Raw genomic sequence first — 23,805 nt, forward strand, 5'->3', positions numbered from 1 at the left:
GTACAATACAGTACAGTAGTACAATACAGTACAGAAATATATTCATTTACATATACATATTTAATAGCCTCCCTCAAGTTGAGGATGGTCTTCAATCATGCTCAACTTGCCCTTAAGTAACCAAAATTGATGACTAACCAATCCTTTGGTGAAGATGTCTGCTACTTGGTCTTCTGATCTGACATACGAAGCCTCAATTTCTTCTGTTTCAATCTTTTGTCCAACAAAATGCTGATCAATCTCAATGTGCTTCGTGAGACAATGATGAATAGGGTTAAAAGAAATATTAATGGCACTTTGATTATCACATAAAAGCAGAGAGGAAGAGATAGGTTCATTCAACTCTTGAAGAAGATGCCGTACCCAAGTGACATCAGCTGTCCCTGCTGCCATTGCCCTGTACTCTGCCTCAGTGCTGGATTTAGCAATGGCCTTTTGTTTCTTACTACTCCAAGTGACAATATTTGGGCCAATAAAAACACAATATCCTGAAACCGACCTACGCTCATCAGGGTCCCCACCCCAATCTGCATCACAATATGTAAGTAAACGGTGTCCTGTAGTGAAGCTTTCATCTTTGTGATAGAGCAATCCATCTCCAATAGTCCCTTTCAGATATCTGAGAATACGCTTAATACATTCCATATGACAATCAGTGGGAGCATGCATAAACTGAGATGCTTGATTTACAGCATAAGCAATGTCAGGTCTTGTAAATGTAAGATATTGCAACATACCAACAATGCGGCGATATAAAGTGGAATCATGATATAATTGGCCTTCTTTTGCACTAAACTTATGATTTAAGACAGATGGGGTGCTGAGAGGTTTACAATTAATCATACCAGTGGTGTGAAGAATGTCAAGAGTATACTTGTGTTGACTTAGAGTGAGTCGATCATCTTGTCTATCGACTTCAACTCCCAAGAAGTATCGCAATGGGCCTAAGTCCTTCATCTTGAATTTGGCCATGAGTAAAGACTTGACCAAGGCAATATGTGCATCATCACTCCCAGTGATAATGATGTCATCAACATATATAAGAACCCAAGTAGTAACATGATCATTCTTATACATAAATAAAGAATGATCAAGTATACTCTTAGAAAAGCCATGCTGCTGAATTTCCATGGAGAAACTCTCAAACCAAGACCGAGATGCCTGTTTTAAACCATAAAGAGACCTTCTCAATTTACAAACCCATGTAGCCGCATCATGTTCACTATATCCAGGAGGTTGCTCCATATACACCTCTTCCTTCAAGTCCCCATGTAGGAACGCATTCTTGACATCCAACTGGCTAAGAGACCAACCATGCTGAAGTGCCAAAGTGAGGATCACACGAATGGTGCCAATTTTGACAACAGGGCTAAAAGTTTCCTCATAATCTTGCCCATATTGTTGTGTGAATCCGCGTGCAACAAGGCGAGCTTTATATCTTTCAATGCTACCATCTGGTTTACACTTGATCTTGTAAACCCATTTGGAACCAACAACATTTCTATCAACAGGTCGAGGAACAATATCCCATGTATGACATTCATGAAGTGCTGCCATTTCTTCGTTCATAGCTTCAACCCAAGCTCGAGAATGGGCTGCCTGATGGAAAGTAGACGGCTCTTTCTCTTTGGCCACATTGGTTAGAAACAACTGAAAGTCAAGAGAAAAATTGTTGTAACTAACCCAACGATGGATAGGATGCCTTTCACGTGTGGATCGTCGAAGAGGGGGAGCCTCGTGAGATGGAGTTGAAGGGGCTCCTCGACGGGCATAAACCAAACCTGAAAACCGTGAAGGTGCATCCTGGATGATGGAGTTGTCTGCTTCAAACTGAATTGGTTCATCAACAACAGGATCTCTGATAGAGTCATATAGCAAAGTATCACGAAGCCATGGATCATAAGTAGTTTGCTCATATACCTGAGAAGTATCACAAGTGCTGAAATGGTCATCATCAAAAACAACATTTCTAGACACCTTAATCTTACCCAAAATAGGATCATAACATCTATATCCTTTATATCCATCGGCATATCCCAGAAATCTGCACTGAACTGCTCTGTCCTGAAACTTGTTACGTAAAGAATGATCCACATGGACATAACAAATGCATCCGAAAGCATGCAAATCATCATAAGAAGGGTGAGAACCGTGAAGCAAATAATAAGGAGACTGATCTCCTAATAATTCCATAGGCAACCTGTTAATGATATGCACTGCAGTGTGAAAGGCCTCAGTCCAAAGAGAAAGAAATATCAATATTGTGCATCATACTTAACGCGGTTTCAACAATATGCCGATGCTTACGTTCTGCTACTCCATTCTGTTGTGGAGTGTAAGGACAAGAGGAGTTACGTGTGATGCCATGGTCCTTTAAATATTCACTAAAATCATGAGATATGTATTCTCCACCACCATCACACTGGAAATAAGTGATATTTGAATTGAAAAGGTTCTGAACAAGAGCATGGAATTGTTTGAAAAGTTTGAACACTTCAGATTTAGATTTCATAAAGTAAATCCAAGTGTAACGAGTGAAAGAGTCAAGAAATAACACATAATAACGAGAGCCAGATAGAGATGAAACAGGAGCTGGGCCCCAAACATCAGAGTGAATAATTTCAAATGGCTTGGAAGCTCTTTTATTGATACTTTGAAAGGGAAGTACATGACTCTTGCAGACATTACAACTAGGACACTTATGATCTAATTTGACTTTGGGAATAAAACCCTGAGAAGACAATTTGTCAAGGAACCCTTGACTACAATGACCTAACCGACGATGCCAAGAAACTGGCTTATTACATTGCATAACAGAAGAAGACTGACTCAAATAAGCAGGAAAAGATGGAGACACGGTAGATGACGTCTTCAAAGTCCCGGGGGCTGCTTCGAAGACGTACATGTTTCCGCGTCGTTCACCCTTAGCGAGCATCTTCTTGGTTCGAAGGTCCTTAAGACAAACAGAAGACGGAGTAAATTCCATGGATGAATTTGTTTCATCAACCAATTTAGAAACAGATAAAATGTTTTTCTCAATGGCAGGAGTGAGTAAGACATTTTTCAATGGTAGTGTAGATTGTGACAAAGAGAGAGATGCATTTCCTGTATGAGAAATAGGGTGGTGGGAACCATCTCCCGTGACAATAGTGCCAGTGCCAATATAAGGAACCATGTTGGAAAGTTTACCTGCATCAGAAGTAACATGTGCGGCTGCTCCAGAATCAATATACCAAACTCCATCATCATTCTGACGCAAATTCATGTTGTTAAATGCAGTCATCAGAATTTGTTGCACATCATGTGGCAACCCTGCACTCTGTCCCTGATCAGTACCCTGATGTGCTCGAAAATTTCCCTGCGGCTGCCCCTGAAACTGTCTAACATTCATCTGTCCAACTCTTGGTCCTGGCCTCCCTGCCTTGTTGCGATTCTGTGGGTTGTGCCAACAATCTGCTTTCACATGGCCACGCTTGTTGCAATGGAAGCAAGTAGGGACACGGGTACCTCTAGTGGCAGGTGGAGCAGTAGGAGTAGGAAGGAGTCCTCCACGGCCCATATGAGCAGCAGGTGGACGAAATGAGGTAGACCCAGATGTAAACATGACAGGATGAGGATCATCAATAAGATGATCTTGAGTCAAACTAACTTCATACTGTAGGAGTTTGGCCTGTAAATCCTCAAAGCATGGAAGTGTAGAGGCAACCTGTAATGCAGTGCAAAACATACGATATTGGGGCCCAAGGCTTCCCAATACCTGCTGAACAACATCTCTGTCAGAAACAGGATATCCAATAGTGGCCAACTGATCAATGATAATTTTGATATCCCCTAGAAATTCAGTAATGGTCTTAGTTCCCTTTCGCATAGATTGGAACTGCCATTTCAGTTGAAGTGCACGTGATTCAGAAACCTGTGAATAAGAGTGAGCAAGATGTCTCCATAGTTCTGCAGCAGTAAAATGGTCAGAGATAGTTTGTAATATACGATCAGATAACGTGGCAGTCAAATAGGCAACCACAGATTGGTCCTTCTGAAACCAAACATCATACGCAGGATTTGGAATAGCAATGCAACTCACCTTCCCATCATTACCAGTTACCTCTTGCGTAATAGTCATAGGTGGGGCGGGTGATCCCCCATCCAGATGCCCGGAAAGACCATGACTTCGGATAAACGGCAGAATTTGGCGTTTCCAAAGTAAGTAGTTATCATGAGTTAATTTGTGAGAAACAAGTTGAGAAAGAAATCCGGGGCTGATTTTAGAATCCATAAGGAAGAAGATCAAAGATGAATCAAACAGCACGACAGAAATTCGTAGGTTGTACGGACAGAACCGTACGGACAGAAATTTTTGAGTTTTGGAAATCACGATTTTTTTTAGTTAATCGTGCAGAATGTACGATTTATCAACTATATTGCAAGAAATAGATAAGAAATCACAAGAAGTTTGAGAAAAGAGACACTTTTGAGAAATGAGGGTTCCCAAATTTGGGGAAAACAGAAATTAGGGTTGATAAAATTGGGGATAACAGAATATGTAAGAAGGAAAAGATGCACGATATGAGGAAATGAAGAAACGACGTCGAAATATAGTGATTCAACGGAGAAACAACAGAGAAAAGATGAAAAAAAAAACACTTTCCTTGAGAACGCCCAAAAACGCACGTCAAGGTCCTTAGGGGCCTTCCAGATGATCGTGATTACCACGCCCTTGGCTCTGATACCATGTGAGAAATCAGATGTGGGAGTCACCTTACTATCGTAGCAAGAGATAGAGAGAGAGGTAAGAGGGAAGAGAGAAAAAAATGTTGGGCGTAATGTCTTCTCCCCTTTCCATTGATATTTATATGTTGTACGAGTGGTACAATACAGTACAATAGTACAATACAATACAGTATGTTGTACAATACAGTACAATACAGTACAATAGTACAATACAGTACAATATGCTGTACAATACAGTACAGTAGTACAATACAGTACAGTATGATGTACAATACAGTACAGTAGTACAATACAGTACAGAAATATATTCATTTACATATACATATTTAACACATAGTTCTAACTTAGCATTAACCCCAGCTCTAGACTCATCAATCAAAGCAATATCATCAGCAAACAACATACACCATGGTACATTTTCTTGAATTGATCTCGTAAGCTCATCCATCACTATCGCAAATAGGAAAGAGCTTAAAGCAGATCCTTGATGTAACCCAACCGTTATCGGAAAATTGGTTGTCACCCTTCCACAAGTGCAGACATTGGTTACTACTCCTTCATACATATCTTTAATTATGCTAATGTACTTGAGAGAAACACCTTTCTTCATCATTGTCCACCAGAGAACGTCCCTAGGTACTTTATCGTATGCCTTCTCCAAATCAATAAAAACCATATGCAAATCTTTGTTCCTCTCTCTATATCTTTCAATAAGTTGTCTAAGGAGATGTATAGCTTCCATAGTTGATCTTCCAGGCATAAAACCAAATTGATTCTCCGATATCATGACAACCTTTCTCAACCTAGACTCAATCACCCTCTCCCAAAGTTTCATACTATGACTCATGAGTTTTATACCACGATAGTTTGTGCAATCTTGTATATCACCCTTATTCTTATATAGAGGCACCGAAGTACTCTTCCTTCACTCATTAGGCATCTTATTTGTCCGCCAAATCATGTTAAAAAGATTTGTCAACCATTCTAAACCTTTCTCTCCCAAGCATTTCCAAGCCTCGATAGGTATACCATCTGGGCCAACTGCCCTTCTTGATTTTATTTTCTTCAATGCCTCTGCAATTTCTTTCTTTTGAATCTTGCGCATGAAGTCACGATTTATCTCATGAAAAGGAATGGAGAAGTCTCCAAGATCTTGAGCATGACTTTCATTAAATAGCTTATCAAAATAATCTTTCCATCTCTCCTTAATCTCCTCATCTTGGACTAAAACCCTTTGCGTTTCATCTTTGATACATCTAACCATACCCAAATCCCTCGATTTCCTATCTCTCATCTTTGCAAGCCTATAAATATCCTTCTCGCTTCTCCAAATTCTCATTATCACGACTCTTACTTAGATTTCTATAACACTCTCTTTTAACCTTAATAGCTAATTTGACATCCTCGTTCCATCATGATGTATCCTTACCTAGTGGTGCACCGCCTTTAGACTCACCCAATACCTCCTTAGCCACTTTTCGCATGCCACCCGCTATCTTATTCCACATTGATTCTGAATCCTCTTTGAGACACCAATCAACTTCCTTAACTACCTGCTCTACAAACATTTCTTGTTTAGCTCCTTTCAGTGCCCACCACTTAATTCTAGGATCTATCCTATGTCTATCCCTTTTGCAGCATTGTCTAATTCTAAGATCTAAAATTAAGACTCTATGTTGTATAGCTACACTTTTTCCCGGTATAACCTTACAATTGATGCAACAACCCCTATCTCTTTTTCCAAGTAGGAAAAAATCTATCCGACTCATATTAACCCCACTTTTAAAAGTTACTAGGTGAGACTCCCTCTTCCTAAACCAAGTGTTTGCTAAGATCATATCATAGGACAAACCAAAATCTAAAATCCTTTCTCCACTTACATTTCTTTCTCCTATACCATAGCCTCCATGAATACTCTCAAATCCATCCCTACTAATGCCTACATGTCCATTAAGGTCACCGCCGATGAAAAGCTTTTCTCCATAAGATATCCCTTGTACTACTCCATCTAAATCTTCCCAAAATTGATGCTTAATGGAATCATCTAAACCTACTTGAGGTGCATAAACACTAATAATATTAATAATATCCGTACCTAATACTAATTTAATAAGGTAAAATTCTATCACCCTTCCTACGGACCTCAACTACATTATCTATAAACTCACGACTTATAACAATCCATACTCCATTCCTATTCTTATTTATTCCTATATACCAAATCTTATATCCCCAAGGTTCTATCACTTTTGCTTTCTCACCTACCCATTTGGTCTCTTGTAGACATAAAATATCAATCTTTCTCCTACACATAACATCTACTAACTCTACCAACTTACCAGTTAAAAACCCTATGTTCCAAGTGGCTAACCTAATTTTATGTTCTTGGACTAACTTCTTTACCCCCACCCGTCCAACAAAGTGAGGGAACCCTTGCCTATTTGACACCACACCCGGGCGCCAGTGTGACGCGTCGTTTCTGGGCGATGACCTAGCAACCCTTGCCCATTTATCACTGCCTCTGGGCCTAGAGAGTACAACGCGTCGCTCAGTAGGGAACGCCCCAACGAAATTCTCATATTGGTTCATTTACATAGGGTATGACTAAGTTTTTATGCTGGCTGTCACTGGCCTACCGCAACCCTCCTTCGAGTGCAAACTGAACTAGATGACATAAAGACAAAAAATAAAAATAAAGGGAAAAAAATTACAGAAAAGAAAGAAATGAAAAATATATTTATATATATATATATAATATAATATTATATATATATGTACAATTTTACATTTTAACACTCCCCCTTAAACTTACGATACAATGAGCGAAAGTTTGTCTAAGAGAAAGTGACATCGGGGAGCAGCGAGAGGCTTTGTAAAGAAATCTGCTAACTGATATTCTGAAGTGACATATGACAGATCAATTGTCCTGTGTAGATATTCCTCTTTGACGTAGTGACAATCTATTTTGATGTGTTTGGTGCATTCGTGGAATGTTCTCTTACTGGCAATGTAGATCACACTTTTGTTGTCATAACACATTTGTGAAACCTTTGTTGCTTCAGCTCCCATGTCAGCAGTCATCGGAGCCAAACTACTTCCATGGTCGTGGTTGCCATGACTCTGTATTCAGCTTCGGTGGATGAGAGAGATACCTTCTGCTGCTTTTTACACCTCCACGAGATCAATGATTCCTCTAAAAAGACACAAAAGCCAGTTGTTGAGTGATTGTTATTGGGATCATCTCCCCAATCAGCATCAGTATATGCAATTAAATCAAGAGAAGAGGAGGAAGATAAGAAAAGTTCTCGTGAAAGAGATGACTGGATGTATCTGATAATATGCATGACTGCTCCCATATGAACAGAAGTAGGAGCATGTTGAAATTGACTTGCTGTGTGAACAGCATGTGCTATATCTGGTCTGGTAATGGATAAATAGAAAAGTGCCCGACAAGCTGTCTGTAAAGAGTAGGGTCAGCAAGAAGTTCTCCGTCATCAATCTTCATTTTAACATTAACAACTTCTGAAGTGTCGACTTTCTTATCATCAGTAATACCAGACCTGAAAACAATATCAAAAGCAAATTTAGTCTGAGATAATAAATATCCTCTAGGAGGATAAGCAACTTCAATGCCTAAAAATCTCAACAAGCCCAAATCAGTCAATTCAAAATGAGATTTAAGTGTTTTGATTGTTTTAACTCCGTGTTTATCGCTTCCGGTGATGATCATATCATCCACATAGAGAAGAAGCACAATGATCCCTGCATCAGAATTCTTAATAAACAAAGCAGTGTCAGTTAAACATAATTGAAAACCAATATTAATTATAACACGACTAAACCTATCATACCAAACTTTTGGTGCTTGTTTAAGTCCATAAAGAGTTTTTCTAAGCGAAGGACTTTACCCTTAGGAATACTTAGACTAGGAGGGGGTTCCATGTATACTTCTTCAACTAGCTTTTCATTTAAAAAAACATTTTTGACATCCATTTGAAAAATAAACTGTTTTTTGATAGAAGCTAAGACAATTAAGGTTCAGACAATTGTCATACGAGCTACCAGAGCAAAGGTTTCTTCATAATCAATCCCATATTCTTGGGCATAACCTTTGGCTACTAAACAAACTTTATATCTTTCAAGAGTACCATCACTCTTGGTTTTAATTTTATAAACCCATCGACATCCTATAGTTTTCTTCCTTAGAGGAAGATCTTGAATATTCCATGTAGAAGCCTTTTCAAGTGCATCTAATTCAACTTTCATGGCTTGTATCCATTTGATTGTGAAAATCTCTATAAAAAGAGATTATGTGTAACACCACAATAGAAGAAATACAAAGAGTGCACAAAGGCACAAAGGAGAACACTCACAAGTGCACAAAGGCACGGATACACATGCACAAAAGCATGAAACAAAATGAACTTCAATTCATAAGTTCCCAAGAGGGGCTTTACAAAAGCATTGTTATTGCATATGCACTCACAAAAAAGAATGTGTTTACAAGGGCCACTAAGGCCTATTTATAATGCAAAAAAGAAGCCACAGGGTGCAGCTCAATATGACTGTTGGAGCTGCACCCAACGGTCACATTTGTGACTGTTGGGGCAGCTCCAACAGCTATATGGAGCTGTCCCTTTCACAACAGTCAAAAAGAAAAAAAGTGTAAAAAGAAAAAGGTGTAAAAGGAAAAAGTAAATAAAAAAAAAAAGAAAAAGTAAAAATGTTAGCCCATTAGGGTGGCTGACACCTATTGAGTAAAAGGACTGAAATACCCCTGATGGGTATTTCAGTTTACAGTTAAAAGAGTCATAATATTTTCACACCCCCTCAAACTTAGGGTGTCACGACCGAAAGTTTGCCAAGAAGGAAGTTAAATCTTGGAGAACACAATGCCTTGGTGAAGAAGTCTGCCAGTTGATATTCTGATGTAACATAAGGAAGGTCAATGGTTTTTCTTAAATATTCTTCACGAGAATAGTGGCAGTCCATCTCGATATGCTTCGTGCGCTCATGAAATGTGTGATTTTTGGCAATGTAGATTACACTTTTATTATCTTAACATAATTTTGTGGGCCCTTGAACTTGAATATTCATATCTTTCAACAAGTTGCGAATTCAAACAATCTCCATGGTAGTAGATGCCATGGCTCTATACTCAGCTTCGGTGGATGAAAGCGATACTTTTTGCTGCTTTTTGCATCTCCAAGAGATTAATGATTCACCTAAAAAAATTCAGAAACCAGTGGTGGAGTGACGGTTATTTGTGTCACCTCCCCAATCAGAGTCAGTATAAGCAATTAAACTTAATTCAGACGTAGAAGATAGAAATACTCCCTTGTTTACATTAACCTTTATGTATCTGATGATGCGAAGGATGGCGCTCATATGGACTGTAGTAGGTGCATGTTGAAATTGACTAGCAACATGTACTGCATGAGAAATATCAGGCCTGATAATGCTGAGATACGTTAAGGATCCAACCAATTGTCGGTAAGGTGTGGGATCTTTTAGGAGAATCCCATCATCAATTTTCATCTTTGAACCTACTATTTCAGGAGTTTCGCAGACCTTGTCATCTGTGATTCCTGATCTATCAAGAATCTCACAAGCAAGTTTAGTTTGAGACAGAAAATAGCCTCTCTGAGAATAGGCAACCTTAATCTGACATTTCAAATCTTGAAGTCAAAATAGATTTAATGCTCTTGATTCCTTTGATATCATCACCTGTTATTAACATATCATCAACATATAACAATAATATAACAATCCCTGCATCATATTTCTTAACAAACAATGTAGTGTCAGTATAGCATGAAGTGAAACCATTTTTAGTCATTACATTGTTAAACCTATTGTGCCAAGCCTTGGGTGCTTGTTTCAGTCCATAAAGAGCTTTACGAAGACGAAGAACTTTATTTTTAGGGATTTCCATACCAGGTGGAGCATTCATGTAAACTTCTTCATTAAGATCTCCATTTAAAAATGCATTTTTGACATCCATTTGGTAAATATTCCAATGGTGATAAGACATCTGACAGTAACCATACGAGCTACTGGAGCAAATGTCTCTTCATAGTCAATCACATATTCTTGACTATACCCTTTAGCTACAAGACGAGCCTTATACCTTTCAAGAGAACCATCACTCTTAGTCTTGACCTTGAACACCCATCGACATCCTATAGTTTTCTTGTCATTGCTGAGAGATTGAAATTCCCTAGTGTTAGCTTTCTTAAGAGCTTTGAGTTCACTCTCCATGGCTTCTCTCTATTCAGTACATTGTTTGGCTTCTCCAAAATTTTTTGGTTCAAAATAAGAGTGAATGGCACTCAAACAAGCTCGATATTTAGGAGAGAAAGAATCAAAAGATACGAATCTAGAGGGAGTCCTAGTTCTTTCAGTTCTCCTAGGATGAGAATCATGAATGAAAATAGTCTCACTAGGTTCACTATATAGTTCAATAGCACTCCTAAAGGTGCTTCTATCTCTATGAGAATAACTGATGGGTTCTCTAGATACAGTTTCTTCTTGAGGGGTAGAAGGGTTAGAGTTATTATTGACCACAACCATTTCATTTTCACTATTATATGTTGATTCATCATCACTAGAGATATCATCATCCTTAGATAAAAGGTCAAAAAGAAAGGAGTAATCAACATTTTCTAAATGAGATTCATTTTTTTTAAAACCACTATCGTTTTCCAAAAAAGTTACATTCCTTGAAACATATAATTTATCATTCTTAGAGTCATAACATTGAAATCTTTTTTGAGTTTCCGAATAGCCAAGGAAAGCACAAGGAATGACTTTTGGTGAGAGTTTATCATTTTTATCGGTAACAACAAAGCACTTACAACCCAAAACTCTCAACCTATTATAATCAAACTCTTTTTCATATAGAATCTCAAAGGGAGAAATTTTATCTAAATTTTTGGATGGAAGTCGGTTGATAAGATAGATAGAAGCAAGAGCCGCTTCGGCCCAAAAATTTTTAGGAATATTTTGGGAAATTAGAAGGGTTCTAGTGGTTTCAATGATATGCCTATGCTTTCTTTCGGCCAAACCATTTTGTTGTGGGGTCTTAGGACACGATCTTTGATGGACAATGCCACAATTCTCAAGATATTTCTTAAACTCATTAGAGAGATATTTACCTCCGGAATCGGTCCTAAATATCTTTAAATTACTATTAAATTGATTTTTGATCATCATATGATATGTTTTAGAACATGAAAAAACTTCATGCTTATGTTTGAGAAAATATATCCAACAATATCGTGAGAAATCATCCACAAAAATTACATAGTAAGCAAAACCACCTTTGGATATAACAGGTGTCGGTCCCCAAACATCCGAGTGAATAATTTCAAAAGGTTTAGTACTAAACATAGTTCTTGGTTCAAAAGGTATACTTCTCATTTTTCCAAAAATACAATCATTACAAGCGAAAGTATTTTTATAAAGATCTTTAACAAAATGTAGATAGGATAACTTGGTAATGTTGGGATGGCCAAGTCTCTTGTGCCAAACATTTATGTCTTTATGTTGGGCCACATTACAAAAGGTGTTTTTAGGAATTTGAAGAAAGTCCACATAGTACAAGTCTCCTTTCCTAGAGCCTTCCCCAATCAATCTCCCGGACCGGTGATCCTGTATTAAACATTTATTAGATGAGAATCGAATGTTACACCCAAGGTCCGTGAGTTGAGAAACGGAAAGCAAGTTTAAATTTAATTTTGGTATAAGTCTAATTTTTGGAATAAAGAAGTTTTGGGTTTTAAAATTTCCAATTCCCTTAATTTCTAGAGAAGTACCATCCGCGGTCGAAACAAAAGAAGGTGACACATTTTTAGAATACTCGGGAAGAGATGAAATGTTTGGGGTCATATGAAAGGATGCACCCGAATCTAAGAGCCAAAAAGTTTTACCTGGAAGAGAAGAGGTGGATACGGCGGCACTGGAAATAGCTCCCTTTAGAAGAGGTTGAAGAGCCTCCACAATTTGATTGAGAGATAGAGCTTCTTTTGAAGATTCCTCTTTGGATGGTTGAGATGTAGTTGCCATTGCTAGAAGTTTCTTCCATTTGGGGCAAAGCGGTTTGATATGACCCGGTTCTTTGCAAAAGTGACACGAGATTTTGCTATAATCTCTTCTTCTTCCTTGATTACCTTGATTTTGATTCTTAAAATGAGGAGGTCTATATGTTCTTAAATTGTTACCGGGTCTAGAAACAACATTAACACCATCACATTCTTCTTGATTTGTGGACATTTCAAGCACACTAGGATTTTGCTTGCTAATGCCCATACAAGTTTCCTCTCCACTTAATTTAGTTAAGACATCTTCAAGAGAGAGAGAGGTAAAAGAGGATAGGAGAGAAGATCTTATTTTCTCAAACTCGGGCCTTAGCCCATTCAAAAAATTGAAGAATCGGTCTTCTTCTAATTGCTTGTGACAAAGCTCTATGGCTTCTCCACTCCACTTGGGTTCAAGCATGGCAAGCTCATCCCAAATGGAAGAGAGTTCCACAAAGTACTCTCTTATAGACATATCACCTTGAACAAAAGTTAATGCTCTCTTTTGAAGATAATACTTATAAGACAAGTCCTTAGAAATATACATCTTCTCAAGATACTCCCATGCTTGAGAAGCCTTTTTAAACTTTATAATGTTGGCATCAGTGTTGTTAAAAGCGTTGAGGCGTAGCGAGGCGCTCCACCAAAATCTGAGGCGAGGCGTAAGCCTCGAGGCGCAAAGCGTAAGCCTCAATTTTTTTTTTTTAAACTTAAAAAAAACTATAAAAATGATCTAAAATTATAAATAAATAAGAAATGCTTTATTGATGAAGCGCCAACCAACACGAAATAAAAAATCTCAAATAAATACGAAAAAAATATGAGATTAACATGTAAAAGTAGCATTAATGCAACAACTTGATCTATATAAGTATCTAATTGCATAAATATGAGCATTCATTCAATAAAAAACTAACATTAACAACAAAAACTGATTGAAATAACCATACAATTGCTCTTTTATGTCCAACTTTTATCTTCAAGAGAAGTTGCGATGAAGTGACCACCAACATGACAAGGGATACAAGTTCCATAAGAGCCTTTTCAGTTCCTTTCTTTTCAAAGCAGATTGATATTCGCCACCATGAAAAGCAAATGATGCTTTCCAAAAGAATAATAAAATATGCAAATTTAGCAGCAAGGAATTAATTTCTGGACTGTATTCTGCACAAGATGTCCAGGCTCTCTCTCTCTCTCTCTCATATGCCTCAAGTAAGCAAACATTATTGACGAAAAACCAAATCAATGCATGCTTAAACAATTCAGGACATCGCATATTTGATTGCACACCAAGAAATCATCATCGCTACAGTTATATGGACAAAAAAGGAAAACAAGGGACCGCAGTCATATGGACAAAAAATGGCTATAATTATTAATAAAAATCTATTTCATATGGACAAATCAAACTATTTGCTGCAGTCAGGGCTGGGCTAGGACTGGGCTGAGCTACAAAAATGGATAAAAATCTATTTCATATGGAATCAGGGTTGGGGTAAGACTGGGCTTTTAAAAAAAAAAAAAAATTAACTGTTTCGGGAGGCAGGACTGGGCTACAGCCCAGTCCTGCCCCCCCTAGCTACGCCCCTGGTTAATAAAAAAAAAACGAAAAAGCCATACCTAAAGGAAAACGATGATCGACGACGGGTGGTGGCCGGCGGCGAGTGGTGGCCGGCGACAGCAGTGGCGGCGGCGAGTGGTCGCACTGCGAGTGATCCCTTCTCAGCAGAGGCGGTGATCGGCGAGTGGTGGCCGGCGGCGAGCAGTGGCCGACGGCGAGCAGTGGCGGTGGACGAAAGGGGACGGAGTGGAGAGAGAAGGGGCGAGGGCTTTCCCTCGCCCCGAAGCGCCTGTGTCTTTTTTAAAGACACAAGTTCTCGATCTTTCGAGAATACGGGCCCGGATCCGGGTCGAACTCGGGTCCGAGCCATCCGATGTTTATTGCGCGCCTCACTTTGAGGCGCGCCTCGCCTCAAGGCGTACGCCTCAAGGCGCATGAGGCGTACGCCTTGAGGTTGTTGCGCTTTTTACGTGGGCCTCAAGGCGAAAAGGGCCTCGCCTCAAGGCGAGGCGTGCTTTTTGCGCCTTGAGGCGCACTTTTAACAACACTGGTTGGCATTAATCCTTGTCTCAACGGAAGAGAAAATCCAAGACAAGATCTTGAAATTCTTCATTTTCCATTCCTCATGTTTCTTACTATATTCCTCAAGAGCATTAGTTCTTTCATCTCCCTCAAGGATTTTGATTTCCCCTTCTTTAACCAAAGTAATTTTAGGCTCTGGTTCCAGAATTGAGCCTTGAATGTAACCCCAAAGCCCTTTCCCTTTGATGTGAGCTTCCATATTTCCGGCCCACATGTGATAATTTGAGCCATTTAGCTTGAAACCAAGAGAAAAATCAGAGTCTTTCTCACCCATTAGAGAGGAAAGAAGAAAGAAAAGAATACGTACCACAATAAGATTTTAAATCTTTCTTGTTGTAGTAATCTTCTAAAATATTGAATGAAGAAGAGTCTTCACTCCAATCACCAAAAAGTTGAAGGCACGTTTTCTGAGGCACTTGATATTGAGAAGAATCACACCAATTTCTTTCTCCAAACAACCTTGTTTTGATACCATGTGAAAATCTCTATAAAAAGAGATTATGTGTAACACCACTATACAAGAAATACAAAGAGTGCACAAAGGCACAAAGGAGAACAATCACAAGTGCACGAAGGCACGGATACACATGCACAAAAGCATGAAACAAAATGAACTTCAATTCATAAGTTCCCAAGAGGGGCTTTACAAAAGCATTGTTATTGCATATGCACTCACAAAAAAGAATGTGTTTACAAGGGCCACTAAGGCCTATTTATAATGCAAAAAAGAAGCCACAGGGTACAACTCAATATGACTATTGGAGCTGCACCCAACAGTCAGTCACATTTGTGACTGTTGGGGCAGCTCCAACAGCTATATAGAGCTGTCCCTTTCACAACAGTCAAAAAGAAAAAAAGTGTAAAAAGAAAAAGGTGTAAAAGGCAAAAGTTAATAAAAAAAAAGAAAAAGTAAAAATGTTAGCCCATTAGGGTGGCTAACACCTATTGAGTAAAAGGACTGAAATACCCCTGATGGGTATTTCAGTTTACAGTTAAAAGAGTCATAATATTTTAACATTGATATCATTTTTTGCTTGAAAATACATGGATGGTTCTTTATATGAGTGAATTAATGTAATAACTGCCCTATATGTGGGTGAGAAAGACTCGTATGATACAAACTTTCTTGGAGGCCTCGAGACTCGGGATGATTGTCTAGTTGGAATGTTAGAATATTTTTCAAGTGCACATGAAGGATTAGACTCTTGTCGCCTGAAATATTGAATACTAGTATCTCTATGAACTTCATTTTCAACATTAAGATCAATAATTCTTTGATCATCATCAAAGTTACAGTCAAGGTCATATTCATCAGATGTTGATGTTAGATCTAGCAAAAAAGGAGTACTCAGTGACGTCTTTTAATTTTCTAAAATCAAAGAAGTTCTCCTTTTCAAGAAAGAAAACATTTCTAGACACATATAGTCTATTATTTTTGAAGTCAAAGCATTTATAACCTTTCTGTTTTTCAGCATATCCTAAAAAGGCACAGAGAATCACACGAGGAGAAAGTTTATCATTTTTGTCAGTAAATATGATACATTTGCACCCAAATATTCTTAGTCTAGAGTAGTTTGGAGAAATGTTCATAAGTTTTTCAATGGGAGTGATATTTTGTAATGAAGAGGATGACATCCTATTAATAAGATAGGTGGCAGTTAAGGCAGCTTCTGCCCAAAAGTCTTTCGGGATTTGATTTGCTATTAATAAAGTCCTAGTGGTTTCTATAATATGGCGATGTTTTCGTTCTGCCACTCCATTTTGTTGAGGTGTATAAGGACAAGATGTTTGAATTGATATGCCATGCAATTTAAGATAATTTTGAAAATCTGTGGATAAAAACTCTTCCCTTGAATCTGTGTGAAAAATAGTAATATCATTTTGAAACTTGTTTTTTACCATATTATGAAAAGTTTAAAAGTATGAAAATACTTCAGACTTATGTTTGAGAAAGTAAATCCACGTATGTCGGGAGAAATCATCGACAAAAATAATATAGTAAACAAATCCTCCTTTAGAAATTATTGGTGCATGACCCCAAACATCCGAGTGTATTAATTCAAGTGGTCTTGAAGAGAAAAAGGTTCTGTTCTGAAATGTTTATCTTTTCATTTTGCCGAGAATACAATCTTTACGATCAAATGATTCAGAGTTACAAAATTTTCCTAGATTTGAAAAATGTTGGATTTTGGCTATATGTGGGTGACCAAGTCTCTTATGCCACAGTTCCAACTCTATTTTTTGAATATTATAACAAAAAGCTTTCTTCAGCATTTCCAAAAAATCCATGTAATAGAGTCCTCCTTCTCTATGACCTTCCCCAATCAGCTTGCCTGACTGGCGATCCTGTATCCAACAACCATGAGAAGAAAATGAAATATTACACCCATAATCAGAAATTTGAGATACAGTTAAAAGATTTAAATTTAATTTGGGAACATGTCTAATTTCTGGAATAGAAAATTTCTTTGTTTTATAAATTTTTTCAAAATTTTCTATTTCTTTTATTTCAAGAGAAGTCCTATCAGCAGTAAAGACTTTTGACACACTTGTTTTATTTTTAACACATTTGGATAGACTTTGATTATTTGGGGTCATATGAAAAGATGTATTAGAGTCAATGAGGCAAAAAAATTTACCTGGATCAGAAAAAGATGAGGCTGCTGCGCCGGTTGAAGCTTCAGATGAGGAAGAGGCACCTTTGATGAGAGGCTGAAAAATCTCCATTAGTTGGGTCAGGGAAACTGGTGCATCCTGATCTTTAGGCTTTGATCCAGCAATTGCAGTTATTTTTTCTCTCAGCTCCTTAAGTTTGGGACATTGTGGCCTATAGTGTCTCGGTTCATGACAGTGATGACAAATAACTTTTTTCTTATCATAGTCACCATTTTATCAGTTAAAGTGAGGAGACCTATATATGATCGAACATGATTCCCTGGTCTAGAGACAGCTAAAACAAAATCATCTTCTATTTTTGAAGAACCTTTCCGGAGACGATTTTCTTCCATTGTTAACTCTTCAATAGTTTCAACAATAGAAGAAATTTTTCCCCGGTGAAGTAGGGCCGATTTAGTGGTTTCAAATTTCGGCCTTAATCCAGTGATAAACTAGTAAAAATGTTCAGCATTGAGTTGTTTCTGACGAAGCTCGATGTCTTTGACACAATGTCACTTTGGTTCTAAAAGGAAAAGTTCTTCCTAAAGTTCGGACAACCCATTGTAATATTCACGAATAGTTTTGTCTCCTTGTGTCATCATTCAACATTTTTCTTGGAGGTTGCACACATGTGCAATATCTTTAATTGAATACATAAATTAAGGTATTCCCATGCCTTATCGACATGATCAAATTTGGCAAGACTTGAACATTTTTTAATTTCAACGCTATTGATAAGCCATGATCTTCGCATGAGATATTCTCCATTCTTTCCATTTCTTCTCGTATGAGGCAATAGCTTTGATTTTCTCTTCTTCCGATAGAGGGACCTCTTTATCTCCTTCATTTTTAGTAAGAGATAGCTTAGGTTCTGAATCCGAACCATCCACAATCCCCCTTAGGCTTTTTTTCCATATATGGTGCTTCATGATTGAATCCCATGTTACATAGTTCGTATCGCTTAGTTTCATAGGCATGATGGTGACTTTATCATTGTCATCCATCGATTACAAGGAGAGAAAGAATAGGGATAGAAGAGAAACAAGGAAAATGAAAAAGAAAGAAGAAAAAACAATACAACAAGATGTGAAATCTTCCCCAATGAAGTGATAAAACACTTCTTTTCAAGTGGCGAACACTTTGCAAACGGGCATGGAAACCGAGGCAGCTTTTCCTCAAGATTTAGTAATTCCGTGGCTCTGATACCATGAAATGAAATGGGGATCTTCGAAACACGAGCTTAGATTCACAAGGGCAAGTGTCAAGAATGACACTAAAGCATAACCCTTAAAAAGGGTATAACTGAAAACAAAATAAAAATAAAAATGTATTCTTTATTGATATGAAAAACCAATTGCTTAAGAAGCATTGGAATTAAAATACAAGAGGGGCTGCACCCCTTTATATACACAGTTGAAAGAGGACTCAAAAGAGCTGTTGAACAGCTCTATTAAGAGCAGTCCAACAGCTCTATTGCTAGTCAAGTCTGGACAGGACTTGACTAGCAACAGTCATTCTAGTTCAAACTGAACTAGATGACATAAAGACAAAAAATAAAAATATAGGAAAAAAAATTACAGAAAAGAAAGAAATGAAAAATATATTTATATATATATATATGTACAGTTTTACATTTTAACAATATATTCCAGTGACTATAATTGGCATCAACACATTCAGTGCTGATACTTTGTTCATGCATACGCCATGTGAATATGGGCCTACATTTCATTTATTTATTATTAAATTTCTCTTTGTGTTTTGTCAGTTGTTTTATGCATGCATGTGCTCTTGCAGGCTGGTCAAAATGTGGAAAGTCATGCTGGAATGCCACCAGAGTCAGTGTCGAATTATATCAGAAGCTAAAAGTATGGATTTTATTGCAGATGACATGATATCCAGTGAATCTCATATGCAAGCCACTATGCAGCTTGAACTGGATCTGCTGAATTGGATATCAAGCTTTACCATGTGGGTTGCTGCACAGAAGGGTTATGTTAGGGCATTGAATGGTTGGCTTTTCAAGTGCTTACTTTATGTGCCTGAGGAGACACCTGATGGGGTTGTCCCTTTTTCCCCTGGCAGAATTGGTGCTCCTCCCGTGTTTGTGGTCTGCAACCGCTGGTGGCAAGCAATTGAATCAATTTCTGAGAAGGAAGTTGAAGCAATGGGAATATTTGGCAATGGTGTATTTCAGCTCTGGCAACAACACAAAGTGCAACGTCAGAGGCTTATGTCAGCAAAATCACCAAAAGATATAGAAAGAGGGATGAAGTCTCTACAAAAGGATGCACAGAAAATTCATAATGCCCGGGATGAACTAAACAAGAAATTGATTCTGATTGCAAGGGAGAGTGGTTTATCCTCAGCCAACCAGATTGTTCAGCAGAGTCATACAGCCAGTTCTAGTGGCATGAAAATAGAATTGAAGCAGATTTTTGATGCAATGGTTAAATTTGCGAAAAGCTCTCTGAAGGCTTATGAGGAGCTCGATTTAAACAGCGAAGTAGATAGGATCACCAGAGAACGTGAGAAAGTCTCTTAATTTTGTCTTAAAGGTGTTCAATATATTTGGTTTGTTGAGATCACAGCTCCTTTGGTTGTCTAATGCACTTAATGAATATTGAGGGGGTATGAAAATGTGGTCCTGCTTGTGGAGTTGATGAACTGGTACCTATGCTCTATCTGAGACTGTTGACAAGTGGGAGCTTCTTTCAATAGACCACACCTCTATTTTAAGATAACCATCAAAACTCACCTGCCCGAGGTTGATTTCAATTAGAGAGCTCTTCCTGAACTGACTTGAGCGGTACAATGCAGGTAAAACTTGGGACTGTAGCTGATGGTATAAGAAATCAGGTTTGTAGATTCAAGCTTTAGGTGGAAGTAATGATCTGAAGATGAATCATTTGCCTCTGAAGTTCCAATGCTTAAAGATGAAGCATGGCCGGAGTTTAAAGTTATTAAAAGTGAGATCTAGTAAGAGAGACTTTCAACTGAAGATTGATTTGGACAGCCAAGGGTGGTGTTTCTAACACATTGGCAGAGGCTATGATGTATGAAGGGATTTTCTCCCCCTGCCCGAGGATGTTACTGAGTAGGAAAATGAAGAAATAATGAAAAATCACGTTGTAGCTTTGTGGGGCTAGGCCCTTTGCTTCCTGCCTAGTCTTGGCACATCATACCTGAAATGCGTTCATCTTTTAGTGTTTGCATGATTGGTTTCTGAGGTTTGATATGTGATTTATCTGCTTTATTCTCCGATCGTTAACACATGAATACTTATATACGGGTCATGCATCTGTTCTGGGGACGCCATCAGCAATGAAAGGAACAGAGCATTGTAAGATTCAGCTCCATGGAAGGCCATAAACCCACTCTGCGACATGGTTGTGCAGTACTAATGCGAAGTGGAGCAACAACCATAAACATATCGTCATTTGCAGAGCGTGGAGTTACTCTGGTTTTTGCTGGGCACTCACCAGCGGGAAGGCATCGTCACCCATTAGGGCATGCCCAAGCCACTTATTTCATGTGGGCAGGAAGATGAATGATGGGCTTAGCATCACAAGAAAGGTTGGCATCAAGTGGTGGTTGGATGTGGGGGCTGAGATAACCTTTTGTAGATAAGATGGGGGTCCAGGAATCCCCCTAGCTGGTCAGAAGAATATATTGTTCAAAGCATATTAAAATAAGCCATCAGTTATTTAAGTTGAAGTTGGTGCTGCTACTTTTTCACCCTTGGTGCTACGTACAGGCAATGACACGTTTCATGTACATTAAAGTTTCTTGCTAACAAATTTTTGGTATCTTCACATATAATTGATTGTAATGCGGTCTTTTTTTTTTTCGATAGGCAAGCTGGGGTTTGGTGGACCCCCTACCAGAACAACAGCCACCCCATGTGACAGAGGGATTCGATTCTGGGCCTTCAGCTTGACACAGGACCCCGCTTACCACATGGGATACCATCTCCGTAAACCTAACCTCTAAAGTTGCTGAACTAATATTCTGACCTTCCACTTTCGTAGTGCATTTGACTTCGCTGCAAATTGCGATGGAAACTACCTACGCTAGTCTGCATTGGAAAAGACCTTCACTGTTTACAACGACTTGCATGTTTTGGGCTTTAATGCACCAAGCTTTCAATCCTCTGGTTCGAAATCTGTGAGAAATATAATAATGTGGGTTTGTTCGATGAGACTTTAACTCAAATCGAGGAAAGATTCAATTCGAAGTCCCAACAAAAGAAACATACAGGAAACCTCTTTTGAATTTGATGCATGTTTTGAAAAGGGTGACCCATTCAATGGAAGGCATCTTTTGATTGCATTTACTATGCAGTGGTTGGAAAAAGATCACCCATTTTGTGAAGGCCAAGTGCCCTTATGTGGCAGAGCCATTGCATCAGAGGCCCTTGATTCATAGTCCTGTGTTTCCTGATGCATTGTTGATGAAAAAAATGAAAGGTCCGAGACATAAAGCAGGCACCATCTTGAAATCATCACCACGTTTGACTGGGCATAAAGGAATCAGTCTTTGAAGTGATTCGCTATGCGTATACGGTTTAAAACCTCAAAGTTGATCTTGGGTCGCCAAGAGGTTCAACGTTGCCTGTTTCCAGTTCTGGCAACCTTGGTATGGAATTCTGCTGGTAGCTCCTTCTCTCCACCCTGGTGTTGTGGAAATCAAGGACTCCTGGTGCTAGCAGGCGGGCGATACTATGGTTGTAGTTCTGGCCCATCTCATTCGTGGGTTCAGTTTATAAGCTTGTTGCTAAAGTATTGGCAAACATGCTTAAGGGTGTCATGTGGGTAAGGTTGTTGACCGCTCCCAACGTGCTTTCATCAAGGTGAGGCATATACAAGAATGCTCCATTCTCGCCACAAAGATATTGCACAACATCAAAACTTTCGGCACCCGAGCTTTTATGCCCCAGGTCGACTTTTCCAGAGTGTTCGATTCAGTGTTCAGGAGCTTCCTCCAAAACATGGGTTTTGTTCCAAGGTGGTTTTAATGGATTAAGGAGTTAGTAACTAACTCTTCCATGGCGATTCAAACTAACGACACTACAGGAGACTTCTTTAATCCACAGTGAGGGCTAAAAGAGATCAACTGCAGCGTGACTTTGATGAACACGTCTAAGATGTCGACTTTGAAGGAACCAAAAGAACGCACACACGACACACAAGGGAACCAATTTCTTAACGTGGTTCGGTCTAAGGTAACCTACGTCCACGACCTCTCTCTCTCAACTCTTTTCGTGAGATAGAGGTATAGCATTTATATAATATTCAGTTACACTATAACCTTCTTGAGAAGGTTTCTCATTATACAAAGAAGGCTTATCTCTATCTTTCTCTCTAAGCCAAGGACTCATGCAGGACGTGTGATTGGTGGGCCCAGCTTCTTTGTTTAGTTGTGAAGAGTACCTTTGGACTGTGTTGTACGCAGGATGCTTAATTAAACTGGAAGAGTCCTGTACCTGAGCGACCTCCTTGATAACATGAGAGGAGTCCTCTTGTGTGGAGTTCTTCACCAACATGGAGTCTTTCTCTTGTGGGGAGTTTTTCACCGGAACGGAGTCTGCTTGAGACGTGATTCCTTGATGGAGTCCGCGTGTCTTGACATCCCTCTTACAGCGCAATGTCTTAGGGAAGACGTTAGGCTTGTACAGTAGGAAATTATGCCTAGGACCTGCAAGAGGTTTGGTAAGAAGATCTACATTCTTTGGTCATGGATAGACACATGCTGAACCTAGAGAATTCGAGCTGCAACTTTGTCCTGAACGAAATGCACATCAAGTTCAATGTGTTTACTGTGACAGTGAAAGGTAGGATAAGCAGCTAAGTCGTAGATACATTATCACAATAAATAACTGGAGTAACAGAAAGGCGATATCCAAGTTCACCAAGGAGGTATTGAAGCCATAGACATTCAGTAGCTGCATTAGAAACTGCCCTGTATTCAGCCTCGGTACTGAAGCAGGACACCACAGGCTGCTTTTTAGTTCTCTAGGAAACCAGATTGTGTCCAAGATAAGCAGCATACGCGCAAGTGGACTTTCGATCATTAGGAGAGCCGGCCCAGCATCAACATAAACAAAAGGACGGGAGGACAGATTGGAACTTTGATTTTTTTTTCAAAAACTATGAAAAAAGTGCTCGAAAATTGGAAAATACAGAAAAGTATTCCAAAAAA

General features: G+C 38.7%; 1 protein-coding gene across 2 annotated transcripts in view; it reads left to right on the top strand.

Moving 5' to 3' along the window:
• The window catches only part of LOC149836007 (uncharacterized), a 40,340-nt gene extending 18,922 nt beyond the window's left edge, over nucleotides 1-21,418 (top strand). The window contains exon 4 of one of the 2 annotated variants that reach the window (XM_090010751.1): nucleotides 19,373-21,418. In XM_090010751.1, coding sequence (XP_089866877.1) covers nucleotides 19,373-19,499 — 127 coding nt within the window. In that variant the 3' untranslated portion in view covers nucleotides 19,500-21,418. The remainder of the gene's footprint in view (nucleotides 1-19,372) is intronic. The other variant, XM_090010749.1, reaches the window with a different exon arrangement.
• The last annotated feature ends 2,387 nt before the right edge of the window (nucleotides 21,419-23,805 follow it).

The sequence above is a fragment of the Nuphar pumila genome, chromosome 6 (assembly GCF_984573655.1).
Source record: "Nuphar pumila chromosome 6, dmNupPumi1.hap1.1, whole genome shotgun sequence".
NCBI classification, from domain to species: domain Eukaryota; kingdom Viridiplantae; phylum Streptophyta; class Magnoliopsida; order Nymphaeales; family Nymphaeaceae; genus Nuphar; species Nuphar pumila.